Raw genomic sequence first — 16,724 nt, forward strand, 5'->3', positions numbered from 1 at the left:
CTGCCAAGCCTTCTCCCCGCGGGGTGTGATTCTCTTCCAATTTATTCCAATGCCAGATAGCCGTGCAGTGCCATGGTTGTTCGTTCCGTTCCCATCAACACATGCTCCTAAGGGGAAGGTCGGTTCATACGGGGTATTGCTTAAACTGGGTGGTGAGGCACAGGCAGAGTTACTGACAAACTGGCACAGCCTCTATGCAACATGCCAAGGTGTCCGCCTCAGGTCCAGGCCGGATCCGACCCAGTGGCGGGAAGAGTGAATAAATGACTGCAGATTGCAGCAGGATGCACCGAGGGCTCATGCAGCACACCTCGTGGATGAGGCGTGGAGAGCTGACAGGGGAGCGAGGAGCCTATCGCCTATCATCGGCTGTTCTATTATAATATGGCACCCTCCGATGTTACCCCAGCCTGAATATCAGCCCAGTTGTTAATCAACTAGTGATTCCTGCATTTATTTTCGTCATCCCCGCTGTTTTGCCTTTCCCCTGCACTCTTCCCCTCATCTCTTCCTTCCGTCCTTCTGTTTCTTCCTCTCGTCAACTACGATAACACAACCTCACGATTGACGACTCACTTTCCAGCAGAGATGGGCTACAGAAATGAGCCCCTCTCGAAGGAGGGCTACGCGACCGATGTGCTCACTGCGGAAGAGAGCACCATCCAGGTTCCCGGGGACAATGAGCTGCACCGCGCGCTCAAGGCTCGTCACATTACCATGATCGGTGCGACCGGGTCCTGTCCTACTCCGCACATGCTCGCAGTGAAACTAATCCCAGCTTTGTAGCGATCGGTGGAGCCATTGGAACGGGTCTCGTCATCGGAACCGGATCTGCCCTCGCAAAGTAAGTTCTGACCCCGGATCTGGTGCAAGAGAGTCGCGTGAGCTAACGTGTCCCAGAGCTGGTGTAAGTGACTGGTACGGTGCAGTAGTCAAGTCAAGTCTAACGCTCTTCTAGCCGGCCTCGATTCTTATCTCCTACTCAATCGTCGGTCTGGTGGTATACATGGTGATGTGCGGTCTGGGCGAGATGGCTGCCTGGTTGCCTCTGCCCTCTGGGTTTACGGGCTACGCGGTTCGGTTCTGTGATCCGGCGTTGGGCTTTGCGATGGGTTATACGTGCGTTGAGCATTCACAGTCTTTGGTTCGGACTGACAGAGGGCAGGTACTGGTTCAAATACATCATTGTTACTCCCAACCAACTGACGGCGGGCGCACTCGTGATATCCTACTGGGTCGATAAAGAACGAGTCAATCCAGGCGTCTGGATCACCATATTCCTCGTCTTGATCGTCTCGATTAACTACTTCGGCGTGCGCTTCTTCGGCGAGTTCGAGTTCTGGCTCTCCTCGTTCAAGGTCATCGTCATCCTCGGACTGATCCTGCTGTCGTTCATCCTCATGCTGGGCGGTGGGCCCGACCACGACCGCAAAGGGTTCCGCTACTGGAAGAATCCCGGGGCGTTCAACACCTACATCGACGACGGGGCTGCCGGCCGCTTCTATGCCTTCTGGGCGACGATGGTGTCTGCCACGTTCGCCTACCTGGGCACCGAGCTGGTGGGAGTGACGGTGGGCGAGGCGGAGAACCCGCGCAAGACGATCCCCAAGGCCATCAAGCTGACCTTCTACCGCATCGTGGTGTTCTACATCCTCAGCGTGCTCCTGGTCGGCACCCTGGTCCCGTACGACTCGGAAGAGCTCATCTTCGCGACGACGCAGTCGTCCTCGGCGGCCGCCTCGCCGTTTGTGGTGGCCATCGTGCTAGCGGGCATCCCGGTGCTTCCGCACATCCTCAACGCCTGCATCCTGCTATTCGTCTTCTCGGCCGCCAATTCAGACCTCTACATCGCCACGCGCACGATCTACGGCCTAGCACGGGAGAACAAGGCGCCCCAGTTCCTGGCCAAGACCGACCGCCGAGGTGTGCCGATCTACGCCCTGGGCCTGTGCGCCGCGATCGCCTGCATCGCGTACATGAATGTGTCGTCAGACTCGAAGGTGGTGTTTGGCTACTTCGTCGATTTAGTGACAATCTTCGGGCTATTGACCTGGGTATCCCTGCTAATCACGCACATCTACTTCGTGCGGGCGCGGCGCGCGCAGAACGTGCCCCTAACGGACCTGGCGTACCGGGCCCCGTTCGGGGTATGGGGCTCGTACGCGGCGCTCGTATTCTGCGTGCTCATCTGCCTGACGAAGAGCTTCGACGTGTTCACCCACAACAAGAAATGGGGCAACTTCAACTACAAGACCTTCATCACGGCGTACCTGGGCATCCCGCTGTATCTGTGTCTGATCGGCGGGTACAAGCTGGTGACGCGCTGCTCCGGCGTGGATCCGTACCAGGCCGATCTGTGGACGGGCAAGGATGTCGTGGACGCGGAGGAGCGCGCGTATCTGCGGCGACGGGCGGCGATGGAGGAGCGGCACCAGGGCGCGAACTGGTTCTATCGCAAGTTTGTGGCGTGGTTGTTCTAGGGGGAATGATGTTATGTTATGGATGCTTAGGAATAAATTGAGTCGTAGTTTGGCAATCACCTTGCTTCATCTGTATACTACGAATACAAATAAATTGTCCCGGGGGAGAACCCCCGGACCCCCCTTTTCTTTCAACTTCCTGGTTATACTCAATCTATATCACAGGTTTGCAAAACGTCCCGGGGGAGAACCCCCGGACCCCCCTTTCTTTCAGCTTCCTGGCTACACTCAATCCATACCACTGGCCGTAAAGCGACCCGGGGGAGAACCCCCGAACCCCCCTTTCTTTCAACATCCTGGCACCTAAATGCTTAGGCCAAGTGTGTAAGCGACCCTCCCCGGCCCAAGAACCGAGGTTCCAGGAAGCTGAAAGAAAAGGGGGGTCCGGGGGTTCTCCCCCGGGACGTGCAGCACCCTAGTAAAAAGACACACTAATTCTCGCCCCTCCACCCGGTCCCACCCCGACAGTACGACCCCTGGGAGATATCCCGCAGGATGCCCGGCCCAGAAGGCCTCCACCCCAGCACGCGGCGCGCCTTGTCGCCGGACGCGCGGTTCTCAGCCGTAAGGAACCGCAGCACCGTCTCGTCCATCCCGGCGGCGCGCGCCTCCGCACCAGAGACATCCGCAACCGGCACGCGCAGCACACCCGCGACAGCCCCGAAGATCTGCCCCGCGGTCACAGTGGTGTCCGCACTAGCATTATACACCTCCCCTCCTCCTCCCCCCTCCTTCCTATGTCTCTCGACAGCGAGAAGAAATAAGTGAGCAGCATCATCAACATGCACAACCGTCGTCCGATTCCCGCCCCCGTTCACCGTGACAACCCGCCCTTCCTTCTCCGCTTGAGCCATAAACAGTCCGATCCCGCTCCCGCCCCGTCCATAGACATACGGCGCAAGCCGGATACTGACCACCGGGAATTTGAGTTTCTGTCCAAGAGCAAGTGCAAACGCATCCGTCTTGCCGCGCGTGTTAATGGGGGACGGGTCCAGGGGACTCTCCTCCGTTGTCTCTTCGCCAGTGGGGCTGGGGGCAGCGAGGAGCGTGCCTGAGGCGATGGCGAGGGGTTTGGCTGTGCCGGAGAGCGCGGCGCCGATGGCTGAGAGCGCGGATTGGTCTGTGGACATTACGTCGTCGTAGGAGGGCGTCACGCCGAAGATGTACGCTGTTGCGAGCATGATGACGGCGTCGGCGCCGCGGGCTTCGGTGGTTATTGTGTCCAGCGACGTGAGGTCGCCCCGGATTGGGGTTGCGCCGTGGGAGAGCAGGTGCGTGTCGGTTTCTGGGGTGCGGGAGAGGGCCCGGATGTGGGCGTAGTTGAATGGTGGGAGTTGTGCTTGGGCGAGGATTTGCGTGCCGATGTAGCCGCTTCCGCCTAGGATGAAGAGGGTTTTCTCTTCTTTTTCTTGGGGGGATGTCATGATTCTTGGATGGGGTGGTTCTGGGTCTGGTACTGGTTCTGGTGGTGGTTTTTGTGGTATTGTTTTTGTGGTAGTTGCTTTCGTTGTGTTGTGGTTGTGGTAGTCTTGGAATTTATAATTTATCTCAAGGAGGCCAACCTACCTTTATACCAGTAATGAGATCGTCCGATGCCTCTGGCCAAGCACTCGTATACTTGTGGAGCATGCATGGACTTAGCGGGGTTAGCAGTCGGTAATCAACCACCGTCGGAGGTTGGCTGGTTGACGGGCACTAGTAGTTGCCGTCGGAGTCTGAGGTGTTCCCGGCTCGGAGTTATTGTTAACCCCAGCGGGATTGGCTGGCTGCGATGTACTATTATTTATGTTGGTAGTTAGATACACTTACAACCAGTGATACAGGTTGAGCTATACCAGGAAGTTGAAAGAAAGGGGGGTCCGGGGGTTCTCCCCCGGGACGTTTTATTTGTTGTATTGTAGTATACAGATGAAGTTTAACTATTATACTTTCGATACAGCTATCATGCGCCAGTCCTGGCAGAGGCCTGTCTGGCCAGAAACATCAGTCGCTTGACCAGACAGACCGTGAAATAGAACGGGGGAAACCGGCCCCTCATGTCGGGCGACTCCTTGCGATCGAGGTCCGTGAAAATGTCCACCACGCTTTGTAGCAGTTGCAGATCGTTCTCGTACGACGGCGCGGTGGGGTAGGTGATGATGAATTTGAACAGCGAGAAGACGCCGGTCAGCAGGAACTGAGCATAGATCCTAGACGGTACACTGTCAGCCAGGGTTTATGGAGGCCAGGGGAGGGACAAGACAGAGCTACCAGAAGGTATGCCAGTTGAGGAACTCGCGGGTGCGACAGATGTAGATCAGTATGGATCGTGATTCTTGATGGAAGAGCTCGGCGCTGGATGGCAGGATAGACCAGCTTGGATTGCTGAGGCTGCTTCCGAAAGCACCGCCCGCTTCGTGGATCTTGCCTAACAGAAAGTAGAACTCGAGATGGAGGCACACGCCGCGCAGGCTCAGATCGTGGAACGTGTAATTGGGCGCGGACTCCGTCGCGAAGAGGTCCGGCCAGCAGCTGGCGGGGAATGTCGCTTTCAGCTCGTTGAGTTCCTGGTCTAACTCGCGTATGTACTGCAGACGACGGGCTTCGGGCTGAGCGCGGGCGTTGTCGGAGTAGAGTAGATGGTACACCTTGGATTTGAGCAGTGATAGTCGGATGTCGGAGGGGAAGAGTAGCTCGTCGTTGGAAAGGGGCCGCGAGAAGAATTGATTGTCGGACGACGACAAGACGTAATTGTCTGGGATCTGAAGATCGCAGTCCATGTCGATGAAATGGGGCGCTCGATTGTACCGGATGACCATGTTCTTGTCGGCACCGTAGCAGAACCAGAACAGAGCGCGGAGATGTCTGCCTTCTGCCTCGTGAATGACGGAATATCGGTGACCCCCGAGGCTGAAGATCATTCTCGTAGCGAGAGCGAGTAGCAGTTGGCCTGGTTCGACCTGAGCACCTGGCATGACATAGGTCATCTGGGGAAATCAGCCGCATTCTTCCCAGTTACATGCAGGTGGCATACTATCAAGACAATCGCTTCCAGACTCCGGATTGTGGGCTTTTCCATCAGGAGTCTGGGTACGAGGCAAAGTGCAGCCTGGATGTAGGCATCAGGATCGGCATCGCTGAATGCCGGATCGAGTCGATGCATTACACACATCATCGCAGTGAATGCGACGAGACAGGCCAGATTAGCCGCGGGCACGGTGGCGTCCTGAGAATTTAGCACACCCTCCTCGACCAGTTGACTCAACGCATCAGCATTTGCGACTGGGAAAATAGAATACAAGCCACTCCGGGCATAGTGGTTTATGGAGTGTTTCACTAGAGACGTGGGGGGCCACTTGGGTGACAGCGCCCGCTTCGGACCCGTCCGTCGCTGGAGGCCTTGAAATTGGAATGATTGTGCTGCTTGAGCCAGGAAGTGGTCGAGATCAATTGGAGAACCCGTTCTCTGGTAGACTGTGGAGAAGAACGACGCTCTTTGGATAGAGCCGTCTTTCCCCACCCCGCAGTGAGCAATCTCTGTCTGGAATGTCGCCAGGGAAGTGTCGAGGTCGTATGTATCTGGAAGGTGGTCAAGAGTCATCAAGCGCAGCCATGGGTCTTTTGGAGTGTCAATGGGAGGTGTGCTTCGCTCGCTCAGGTCTGTTGTGCTCGGTTCGGAATTGGGGACGGCCAATTGCGCTTCTAGCTCTTGTATCCGTGCTCGGGCATCCAAAAGCTGACTAGTATCATCGTTAGCCTCTGAATGTGCAGGATACACTAGTACTGACTCTCGGAGGCTTTTTCGTGGTAGATCAGGTTGTTCTGTGAAGGTGCAAGGCACGCCGGCAAAAGCGCAGGTCTCACAGGCAGGTTGAGCATTGTCACAGCGAATCTGGCATACTTGACTTCAGCCTGAATCAACCACAAGACAAGGATGAAGGCAATTACCCACCTTTCTCCGACGACACAGATCACAAGCACTCCGGACTCGACCACCAGCACGTTGGAGTGAGGACGGACCACTCATGCTGGTGGGATATCTTTAGCCAGCCGGAAGCCAACCGACCCACAGAATTTTCTTGATCCTGGCGGTTCCTGGGGGACTTTGCTCAGTCATCGGCTTCTCCGTCCCGACGCGAGTTGATGCTGCGTGGAGGGGAAGAAGTTATTAGGTATACTACTAAAAAGCCCACTTGACTGGTCTGGACGGTAGGATGAGTCAGCGGCATTGCTTGAGCCGACAATTGCAGGGGATCACAACGGGGATCGACGTGGGGAAGAAGAGCAGAGTTGCAGCACAGGGAAGGCGGAAGTGTCGATCGTGCGGGAAAAGGGCCGAGACGCGGAAGCTGCCAAGAGCCAAGTCCGACCACTACTCCGCCTGAAATGCTTCAGCTTCATCTTGTCTGCAGAATGCAGACACTCTCCATCAATCACAGTCCCCCATTTCGTCAGCCAGTATCTCCCAATCTTGGGACTGACTTCACCTTTCCTATCTCTGTGTGTTTTGCTATACCTCGGTGAGCTCTCGTCTCAGAAAACAGCCAAGATCGCCCACGAAGACGATGACGCGTTTACAGGGGCCTCGAAACAGCATCCATAGCTGCAGCGGCAAGATGGAACGCAGACTTCATTGCGTACACATCAAGTATCAGTCACGGATATCCCGAAGCTCAGCAGTTGAGCATATATAAAGTGTCGTGTTGATCTTCTTCGGACACTCCAACACCATCAATCCTTTCAGACTCCCATTGTCCTCAAACCCTCTTCTCTCAATCAATCAAAATGCAAATCCTTCAGCTCAAGCAGGCGATCGCACTTTCGCTGGCCGGCTTTGCAATTGCCCATCCCGGAGCCCACGAGCCTAGCTCTTTTACCGATGTCTCTAAGCGTGCCTTCCTGCACAACGCCCATCGGAGTCTCAGCCAATGCGCCGGACAGCTCGAGAGAAGAGGCGTGCACGAACGTGCTGCTTCTCGCCGCGCAGCCTTGTTTGAGAAAAACAAAAAGCGCTCCCTGGGTCTCCGCGACACAGAGACTGTGGTGAACACCTCGCACCACTCGCCCCTCCATGTGACGCCCAACACTTCCGAGTCGGAGCTCTTTGCGAAGGACCCAGTTTGCATTCTCGCTCCGGAGGGTGAAGTTGGTCCCTTCTGGGTCAAAGGGGAGCTTATCCGCCACGACATCTCTGATGGTCAAGCGGGAGTGCCCATCATCCTCGACGGGCAGTTCATCGACATCAACACCTGTGAGCCCATTCAGGATCTGTACTGGGACGTGTGGAACTGCAACTCGACCGGCGTCTACTCCGGAGTCCAGAGCAGCATGAACGGAAACGGCAACGATGCTTCCAACCTCGACAAGACCTTCCTCCGCGGCATCCAGAAGACCGATTCTGACGGTGTCGCTGGATTCAAGACCGTCTTTCCGGGACACTACTCGGGTCGCGCGACTCACGTCCACGTCATCGCCCATGTGGGTGCTCAGGTCCTCGCAAACAATACGCTGACGGGCGGCCATATCCCGCACATCGGGCAGTTGTTCTTTGACCAGGATCTGATCGCGCAGGTTGAGGCGACCTACCCTTACAATACCAGCACGGTTGCCATCACCATGAACGCGGATGACCATGTGGTCAAGGTCGAGACTGAGGACAGTGACTCTGATCCGTTCTTCGAGTATGCGTTGCTGGGTGATTCGATCGAGGATGGTATTCTGGCCTGGATTACTCTCGGTATCAACGTCACCGCCAGCCACGACTCCAGTGCTACTTGGGCGTCGACTTTGACTTCCTCCGGCGGTGTTACCAACGAGGATTCTTCCAGCGACGTGGAAATGTAAGCCGTGCGCCTGCAAGCCAGAAATGGACTCGTGCCATGGCTGCGGGGTGCCTCAACTGTCGGCCTTCAAAAATATCAAGCTCGTGATTTGCTATGCGGTCTCACTCCACTCTACCTCAGGGCTGTTCCCTATCCGTTCTTTGTTTAGAAAATAGTTAGAAACTAGTCAGCTCAGAAGACAAAGTTGTTCATTATTCGCTACCACAATCTCCCTCGCGTTCTCTTCCTGCGTATCATCGCGTATGTGTTCCTCCATCGTATGATAATGCGCATCCTCCAGTACCCCGAGTAAGACTCCGCAGCTCCTCAAAGATGTCGTCAGGTTTTTGATAATTACACCCGCTTTGACCGCTCCAGTCAATGAGTAATTGGGAGGATGATTATGGTACCGGACAGCCTGGGTCCGGACATTGATCTAATTGGTATTGATATGCAGGTCCTCGGTGCGATAGAAGTTAAGGCAGTGCTGTACCGAAGGAGTTGTCGTTAAGCACAACGGTCTCTGCTTCGAGTATATCTGCATGGAAGAAAGGAGACCTCTCTCCCGATGTTTTGATACAGCAACTATCATACTGCCAGCCCTGACCGCCTGAGCCTGAGCTGGGTGGTAGTGTAATCCGCGCTAGTCCCATCCGGGTTCAAGTTCAGCTGAGTCAGTTGCCAGGTGGTGGTCACTGCATCGATGGTCGTCTTACTGTTCTACCGCATCCCGCTCTGTGCTTACCTAGAGATTCTCGCTCGGTAGTGAAGCCTTTGATTGATTTCCTACACCATGCCGATGCAGACAAGGGGTTCAACAGTAGAAAGCGACAACGCGGGAAGTGCAAAACGGAAGCCCGTCCGCCGAGACCCGGAGAAGAGGAGGCAACAGAATATCCAGGCGCAAAGAAAGTACCGTGCGTGCCAGCCATCGCCGTGCTTAAGTACTTCAATAGGTTGAAACTAACTGCTGGGTTGTGCTATCTAGGAGAGAAGCTTCGTAAGCGTCTGGAGAACCTCGAAGTACTCGCAGAGTCTGCGTCGGAAGCAGCCCTAGCGCATGGATCTGCGATCTCTCTGCCCCACATTCTTACAGATGACGTTCCAAATGCTGAGGCTGCGAGAAACCCCGTTTCCTTTCCATCGGTGGTGGGCCCAGAAGACCCAATTCCACCACTAGACGGGTTCTCTGCACCACCTAGCTTCTGGGAGCATGCAACATGGCCTGCCGAGTTTGATGACTCTTCAACATCGCTGGCGATACTCGACTCTGCTATATATGCACCATCACCGGCCGGCCTTCCAGCATCTAACATATGGGGTTCGCCCATCGACCTCATTTCCTCAGTCTCCAGCTTGCGGGATTTCACCCCCAGTGCTCCACAGTCAAATGACTCCCCATCCACCTCCCATGGCGAACCCTCCTTTCTCATTCCAGACAACGAAAAAGGCGCTTCACAATGCACGATGAGCGTCAAATGCGGCTGTCCAAGCCCGCACATCCGCATCCAGACACAAGGATCCCACCCATTCCGCACGGGCGAGATCCGGGTCCTCAGTCTGGACCTCCCCGCGCAAGTAGCAGACCCATACACCAACCACATTCGCATCGACACGCTCTGCACCGTGACAGCGCTGTACACCCTTGGATTGCATATCGGGGTTACGGAATCGATGCTCTGCGCTGACGCCTCGTTCTCGCCTTTCTACCGGCCGACGGCAGGTTCCGTGGACGGTCTCACCAAAGCAAACATGGTCGGCGCCGTCCAGAGGATATTCAAGACGCTGAAGCCGGATCTCCGGCCGACCCGCGAGCAGATCACGATCGAGCATCACCCCTACGTCGACATCCTGCCCTTTCCGACGCTGCGGAAGAATCTCTTGACTCAACAGGAGGAGTTCGATGAGGATGAGTTCTTCGATGATGTGGTTTCTGGCTTGGTGTGCTGGGGCGGAGCGGGTATGGGGAAGCGGGACAGGCAAGACTCTATTGGGTGTCTGCCAACAGGTACCCCGTGGGATGTTCGCAGTTGGGAGGCTAGGGGGTGGTTTCTGAAGAAGTATTGGGCGCTGCTGGGTGGTGAAGATGGGGAGCTTGTGCGGCAAAGTGAGTGGTGGTGTAGCATCAGGGGGGAGGACATGGAAGTGCATGGTTAGAGAAGTCATTAGCGGATATTCCCTCCTGCACTTGCGTGCTGATTTACGGCAATAGAGTTAGAGTGATTCGTGACGGCTTGCATCGTTTAGCTTAACGCTGACACCCTTACCTACAGGACAGAGTCATTCTGGGACTCTGTAACTCCATACTCTTTGTCAAAAATCAAGCTAACAGAAGGTCTGAAAGGATACTTGGTGGGCCGTGCGTAAGGCAAACCCCAAGCCTGAAGACATCCATCGAACCTTTTCTACTTACATTTTGAGTGAAAGGTTCGACGAGGTACCAACATCGATCAAGTTCGACAGTCTGCCTGAAGAAAACCCTGTAATAAAACCTGTCCATAAAGCCCAACGCCCACAGAAAGACAAATAACACCAAAAGCCAAAAACAAAAACAAAAGGCTCGCCCGCCGTCGCAGGCTACGAAAACCCCTTACCGGTGAATCCCGACAGGTAGAGCCAGCGCCTGGAAGTGCCAGCCGAGCATCGAACGCAGGACCTGGGGTGTTTACCTCTACGATCAACTTGTGAGTTCCCAACTACACCACAGGCCCTGCTGGTTACCGAGTGAAGACCGTTTGTGGATGATATAGGACGCGGGCTTTGTTTCTTGGTTGCTGGTTTGAGAAGGCGGTGCGGTGTGGTTTCTCGGATTGCGGGTGGCAGTAAATTGAGTGCGGGACGCGCTAGACCGCCTTCGGAACTAGCGTGGCGGGCCTGGGGTTGATCGATGGATGTTGTTCTCCATCTCGAGATTCAGTGTGGGGGCACCATCTGTCATGCGAATTCATACTTGGTTATGAGGTGGAATACCTATCGTGCTCATCAGCGTCTCTGTAGTGTTGTTTCCACTGCTCTAACTTATTCTTTGGTTTCCTGGCTGTGTGAAATCTCGTTCCTGAGTTGTCTGCCTTTGTTTACACATAATGCTCGTTCTCTTCATCATGGCACCGCACTATACTGGGCCTTCGTTATCCAATCGTGGCGCATCTGCCATTAATTGTTCCTGCGCCCAATATACGCGACGGCCCAAATACGCAGCGCTGAGACGGATGGGTGACCAAGACGGCCTCAAGGTTGAAAAGTACCTGATGACTACTCTGTACCACGGCGCAGCTGAACCAAGAAGAGTGGCTCCCAAGGTTAGTCATATCTTTCTTCCCACGTCTACCAAGCTATGAGACTTGCTTTGGATGACATTTCATCTGCCGTGCTAACGGTTACAACCTATACATAGGTCTAGCTTTGATGCTATTGAAGTGTGCTCCACGGGACAATTCGGTTTCATGCGCATTGAACACGATCACCACAACTACAGCTCGCTTTGATTGTCTCGTCCCAACAACCTGTCGCGTACTTTCCCGGCTGGATAACGCATCCGGTCTCTTATGGGATCGTTTTCAGCTCTGGGAGAGCGGATGTGCAGGAAGCACGATTGACTGTGCGAGTCTTGATTTGCGTCGACAGACTGCTGGTCAGTCAATGACAGCTCAACAAACAAGGCCACAAGCAGGGAAGGCATCGACTTACAAGAGTCGATATTCAGAGCGAGGCAATACGCATTATGAGCATATAAATCCTCATCCTTGCCAGCACCCTGCTACATCTGATGAACGAGATCCTCCTGCTAAATCGCACAGTCGCAGAAATCCAGGGAGCGACAGAACTATCGTCACCTCCAGTCCATACTACGACTCGCTAATGTCGATAACTGACCTATGACAAATGTCAACGATCCCACCACGCAGGCACGTATTATCATGCTTCATGCTCTCAACGCCAACAACCGGATTACTGGCAAGATTTAAATACCCCTCCTGCTTCACTTGGAGATAAATTCGCTCTCAGTCCAACACCGACGATCAGTTCACTTGACACAACCTATCCTCGCGCTGTACGCGAGTTCCCGTATCTAAGCGCAGTAAGCAGCGTCGTTGTCGATATCAATCACTTAACGCATGGCCTTTTTGAGAGATGGCTTGGCCCATGGGGCTGTTGAGACTATGGATAGTGCTAGTGGCACCAATAGTGACGTGGAATTCTCTGCGCGCTGGGGATGTGCATGAGTTGGACATGTCTTGATCTCGATTACCTGTTGTTGGCGTGATCTCGAACGGTTCTTGTCTAGAGTGTATATTATTGACCGGGTTGCCTGAGGACAGATTGAATACTGCTATTATCGTAACTCACAGCTGAAGTTCACCTGACTGTATTTCAAGTAAATGTTCTGCAAATGCTGCTTTCCTTGTGGCTCTGTTTCGATGAAAATACTAATATCTGTTTCCATTGCACAGGTTTTGAGTGAAATCTTGTTTGGAGACTTGCATTCTCGCCTCACGCCCAACTTAAAGAAGGTCAGCCAACCTTTGATTGTCGGAAAGAGCCGCATATTCAATCGCCAGGACGAGGAACTTTCCCTCTGTTTGACTTGCCCCATCCACCGTTCCATGTCCGCTGTTGCTTATCTTGCCACTTATCATCAACCTTCCCAATATTTATCAGACACTAATACATTCTCCCCCTATCGCTCTTCTTCATCCCACACGTCGTGACTCTCCTCTTGCACGCTTCCATACTCGCACCACTCGTGCAATATCCCAACATGTCGGAGACTTCCAGCTATTTATCCGCTTCGCAAAGCGAGGTGCCTTGTAGAACAGTTAGGGATTTGCCCACACAACTGGCAGACGCAATCGAGTATATGAGCGAGAACACTCTGAACTGCTCCTCGCTGACATGCCAGAAGAGGCGCGGCGAGACGTTCCGCGACCTGCTGAATAGATGCGTCGATTGCAGCCTACAGAACTTCTACACGGTGGACGAGGAGACGAAGGACAAAATCTCAAAGACCCTGGAACAGGCCATCTGCACCGGGACGCTGAGGGACCTCCCGCACTTCATCCGTCATCTCCGCGTGAACATCCGCAAGCTCGACGAGAACGGGGCCAGCCTGCTGCATCTGACGGCGGCGGTGGGCAATTGGCGGCTCGTCGAAATCCTCCTGAAGATGGGAGCCGATCCCACCGTGGAGTTTGGCCCGGCCCACGATCGACTGACGGTGCTCGACTGCATGAACCCCGCGGGCCCATGGCCCCAGCTCACCGCGCGCACGCTCCTCCAAGCCGGGGCCCGGTTTTGCACCGACCGCATCTTCGTCGCCATGCTCGGCAGCTCCCGGTGGCGCGAGAACTTCGGCCGAGCCATGAGGAACGGTACCGACCTGCTCCGCTCGCCCTGCGACACCGCCACCCGCTTGGAGCGCTACCACCTTCTGGTGCGCCACGCCCCCAGCCCCGAGGCCTTCTCCTTCTTCCACAGACACGTCGCCAAGCTCGATTGGAACCACAATCAGGCCGCCCTCATGGTCCTCGACGCCCTGCTCTGCCGCAAGCCCGACCTCGCCTCCTACATGATCCGCCACGGCTTCCCGCTCGTCGTGCGCTGCACGTCCGACCTGCCCGAGGTCGACGAGGCCCTCGATATGGGCTATGTCGGTGTCCTCCAGGACCTGTTCGCCCGCGATGAGCTCCGCGGCTACCGTGACAAAGAACTACTGCTGCAGCGCTGCGAAGCCCGCAGACAGATGCGCGAGGCCGAGGCCGAGGCTGACCCGATAGACTTCTAGATAGACTCGAAGCATCCAAACAAATACCTTGTCTACATTATCCTCCACAACTCTCAGTACTAGATACATCCAACTCATCCAACTCAACTACTAAACCCCCTCCCCCTCCTTTGACACCCCTAACAACCATATAACACAGAGGGCAACATTCATGGGGGGAGAACCCCCCAAACCCCCCCTTTCTTTCAGCTTCCCAGCAATACTCATCCCATGAAATCCAAAGCAGTGTTCATGGGGGCAGAACCCCAAAACCCCCCTGCCAACCTCCCAGGGAATTAACCCCCAAATCCAAACTCAAGCACCAACCTCGGCACCTCCACACTCCCAGCCGGCATCGAGAACCTAAACTTCCAAACCTCAAACCCACTACAGTCCCAAATCAGCACCCACCCCATAGGAAGGAAGAGAAGAACTCACTGAACAGGCTCACAAACCCCCCCGAGCAACCCACAAAACCCCACCAGGGGAACACCCTCCACCGTCCCCCCAGCAACTCTCACATCGACCCCCTCCACATCCTCCAACCCACCAACATCCCGTACCCCATGGAGCGGATTCACCGCCACCGCAAACTCAAACACACTGGACGCGTTCCCATCAGGATAAGACAAACTAACCCGGTACGGCTCCACCTCAGCACAAAGCGCCGCCTCAGACGGGATAAGACTCATGTACCCCACGGAGTTGTCCCGCGGCCGCAGCCACTGGATTACCGCTGGGCTGTACGAGGTGCTATCCTTGGAGAACCCGCCGATTGTGGATTGGTTGTAGGAGAAGGTCCCGATTGTGAGGTTGGGGGAGAGGAAGGTTGTGATGGTGCGGGGCGTGAGGTCTGCGGGTGGGGCGTAGGTGTGCGCTTTGTAGATGTAGCTTGCGCTGGCATTGGAGGAGAGGGTTGAAGGGAGGGAGGTCAACCGGGTGAGGATAGAGTCTGGGAGGAGGGTCTTGTGAAACGGCGCAAGGATAGCGAGGAGCGGCGCGATCTCGAAGTCGTCGGCGTGCGCGAGCGTGTAGATCGGTTGCGTCGACGGCGGGTATGCGTGCGTCTTGCCGACTATCGCCCAGATCCAGAGCGACATTATCGCCACGTAGTTCGTCATGTCGTAGCCGTAGGTTCTGTCCCATGGTCCGGCGAGATTGCGCAGTGTTGGGTGCCAGAGCTGTGCGGTTGTGGTCCAGATTGTTTGGATGAGGGCCGGGGCGTGCTGGCCGATTAGTGGGGTTGCGGTGGTTGTGGTTGTGGTTGTGCTTGGGTTTGCGCTTGTGTTTGTGGAAGATGGGGAGGAAGGGGAAAGATACTTGGCGGCCAGGGTGAGGGCGTACAGCGAGACGCCCGCGTAGGTCGGCCCGTTGAACTCGGACAGCGTGTCCGTGGTGTTGAACAGCGCTAGGAAGGCGCGCGCCGAGGCATCGCCCGCGGCGCTCATGTTGCGGTCCTGAAACTGTCGCCCCGTCCAGGAGGTGACTACCGTGCGCATCAGCCAGGCGTTGCTGTATGCCGGGTACAGGTTGTCGTTATCGACGCCGCCGACGCGGTAGCTATCGCCGATTGTGTTGTTGTAGAGACTGTCTAGGATGAGAGATGGCAGGTGGGCGGGCAGCAGCGGCCGGAACTCCTCGTAGATGACGATTAGGGCTGTTCCGATGAAGCCGCGCCAGTTGGGGTCCCATGAGTTGTAGATCTGTGGTCGTGCTTAGCGGGTGCCTGTGCTACACGTAAGGGAGGCTGTACTCACCACCGCAGGGTACGCCGCACTCCCCACGGTCGGCTGCTCCGGGTACTTGGTGTAGTCGCCGTACCACAGCACCGACGGGTCCTTCTCCTGGACCCCGATGACATTCTCCAGGATACGAACAGCCTCGTGCACGTCGTCGCCGCGATTGCGCTGCAACAACCCCGCCGCATACCAGACGCTCGACCGGGTCTCGTGCGCGCCCGCCGCGAGCGGGTAGTAGAAGTAGTGCAGGTATGCGGCGGTCGGGTCGTAGATGGCGTCTTGAAAGACCATCGACTCGTCGAAGAGGTCCTGTGCGTAGGGGGGTAGGTCTACGGCGTGCACGACGCCGGCCGCACCCAGTAAGCCCCAGTGGCAGAGCTGGCACCAATTGAGTTCGAACCGCATTGCGACGATCCCTGCTGGTGGTTTTCTTGCAGGGGTTCGGTAATGAGGGGGGAGAGGATGCAATGCGAAGAGCTATTATATGTGCATATCCCGCCGGAGGAATTTCACCGGACGTGGTCAATTCTCGAGTCCATGTATCGTGACGATCATTGTTCTTGGGCCAATAGTCATAATCAGGAAGAGAGAATGCGGGGCAGCACAAACCCTCTTTGTGGAGATAAGATAAGATAGCGGGCATTGAGCCGAGGTTGTGCTTCTTCCCCGCACTCGTCACTCCCGCCTGCATTACCCACGATTGAGTTGGTTCTGGCCAGTGCGATCGTTTACTCGGTATGCTTCTCTTAGATGGTTGTGAAACAGATACAAAGCTCACTTATCCTTGAATCCTGCAAGCTTGATCTCATCTGCCAGATCATGCTCCGAGGGCTTGCTCCGATAGGGTTGTACGTCAGATCGAGAATCCTGAAGTCTATCCATGGATCTAAGGTTCCTAGCGTCTTCGGAAGCCTGTCATCCGAGAATCATACAATAATCATAC

The 16,724-nt window shown here is 55.4% G+C and overlaps 7 protein-coding genes across 7 annotated transcripts; 4 read left to right on the plus strand and 3 right to left on the minus strand.

Moving 5' to 3' along the window:
- Window positions 1-404: 404 nt before the first annotated feature.
- BO97DRAFT_385434 (dicarboxylic amino acid permease agtA) lies at window positions 405-2,480 on the plus strand (the record flags this gene model as incomplete). Its single annotated transcript, XM_025693474.1, has 5 exons — window positions 405-724; window positions 787-844; window positions 901-907; window positions 959-1,119; window positions 1,166-2,480. Exons 1-5 carry the CDS (start codon window positions 589-591, stop codon window positions 2,478-2,480), a joined length of 1,677 nt encoding a protein of 558 aa, XP_025554309.1. The 5' UTR covers window positions 405-588.
- Window positions 2,481-2,911: 431 nt separating this feature from the next.
- Window positions 2,912-3,992, minus strand: BO97DRAFT_476125 (oxidoreductase domain-containing protein; the record flags this gene model as incomplete). The annotated part of the gene is made up of 1 exon (XM_025700458.1): window positions 2,912-3,992. The coding sequence occupies exon 1, from the start codon at window positions 3,902-3,904 to the stop codon at window positions 2,912-2,914; it is 993 nt and encodes a 330-aa protein (XP_025554310.1). The 5' UTR covers window positions 3,905-3,992.
- Window positions 3,993-4,369: 377 nt separating this feature from the next.
- On the minus strand, window positions 4,370-6,486 carry BO97DRAFT_463000 (uncharacterized protein; the record flags this gene model as incomplete). The annotated part of the gene is made up of 5 exons (XM_025699436.1): window positions 4,370-4,669; window positions 4,731-5,446; window positions 5,494-6,199; window positions 6,248-6,351; window positions 6,412-6,486. The coding sequence occupies 5 exons, from the start codon at window positions 6,484-6,486 to the stop codon at window positions 4,423-4,425; spliced, it is 1,848 nt and encodes a 615-aa protein (XP_025554311.1). The 3' UTR covers window positions 4,370-4,422.
- A 667-nt stretch (window positions 6,487-7,153) lies between these two features.
- On the plus strand, window positions 7,154-8,510 carry BO97DRAFT_240230 (intradiol ring-cleavage dioxygenase). The gene has a single exon (XM_025690783.1). The coding sequence runs from the start codon at window positions 7,245-7,247 to the stop codon at window positions 8,301-8,303; it is 1,059 nt and encodes a 352-aa protein (XP_025554312.1). The 5' UTR covers window positions 7,154-7,244; the 3' UTR covers window positions 8,304-8,510.
- Window positions 8,511-9,019: 509 nt separating this feature from the next.
- On the plus strand, window positions 9,020-10,592 carry BO97DRAFT_403764 (bZIP transcription factor). Its single transcript, XM_025694808.1, has 2 exons — window positions 9,020-9,198; window positions 9,270-10,592. Exons 1-2 carry the CDS (start codon window positions 9,075-9,077, stop codon window positions 10,436-10,438), a joined length of 1,293 nt encoding a protein of 430 aa, XP_025554313.1. The 5' UTR covers window positions 9,020-9,074; the 3' UTR covers window positions 10,439-10,592.
- A 2,448-nt stretch (window positions 10,593-13,040) lies between these two features.
- Window positions 13,041-14,063, plus strand: BO97DRAFT_421954 (uncharacterized protein; the record flags this gene model as incomplete). Its single annotated transcript, XM_025696746.1, has 1 exon — window positions 13,041-14,063. One exon carries the CDS (start codon window positions 13,041-13,043, stop codon window positions 14,061-14,063), a length of 1,023 nt encoding a protein of 340 aa, XP_025554314.1.
- Window positions 14,064-14,236: 173 nt separating this feature from the next.
- On the minus strand, window positions 14,237-16,521 carry BO97DRAFT_363846 (uncharacterized protein). The gene is made up of 3 exons (XM_025692519.1): window positions 15,800-16,521; window positions 14,481-15,745; window positions 14,237-14,429 (listed from the first exon to the last, which is right to left on the minus strand). Exons 1-3 carry the CDS (start codon window positions 16,184-16,186, stop codon window positions 14,339-14,341), a joined length of 1,743 nt encoding a protein of 580 aa, XP_025554315.1. The 5' UTR covers window positions 16,187-16,521; the 3' UTR covers window positions 14,237-14,338.
- Window positions 16,522-16,724: the final 203 nt, after the last annotated feature.

Source organism: Aspergillus homomorphus, assembly GCF_003184865.1.
Source record: "Aspergillus homomorphus CBS 101889 unplaced genomic scaffold BO97scaffold_6, whole genome shotgun sequence".
NCBI classification, from domain to species: domain Eukaryota; kingdom Fungi; phylum Ascomycota; class Eurotiomycetes; order Eurotiales; family Aspergillaceae; genus Aspergillus; species Aspergillus homomorphus.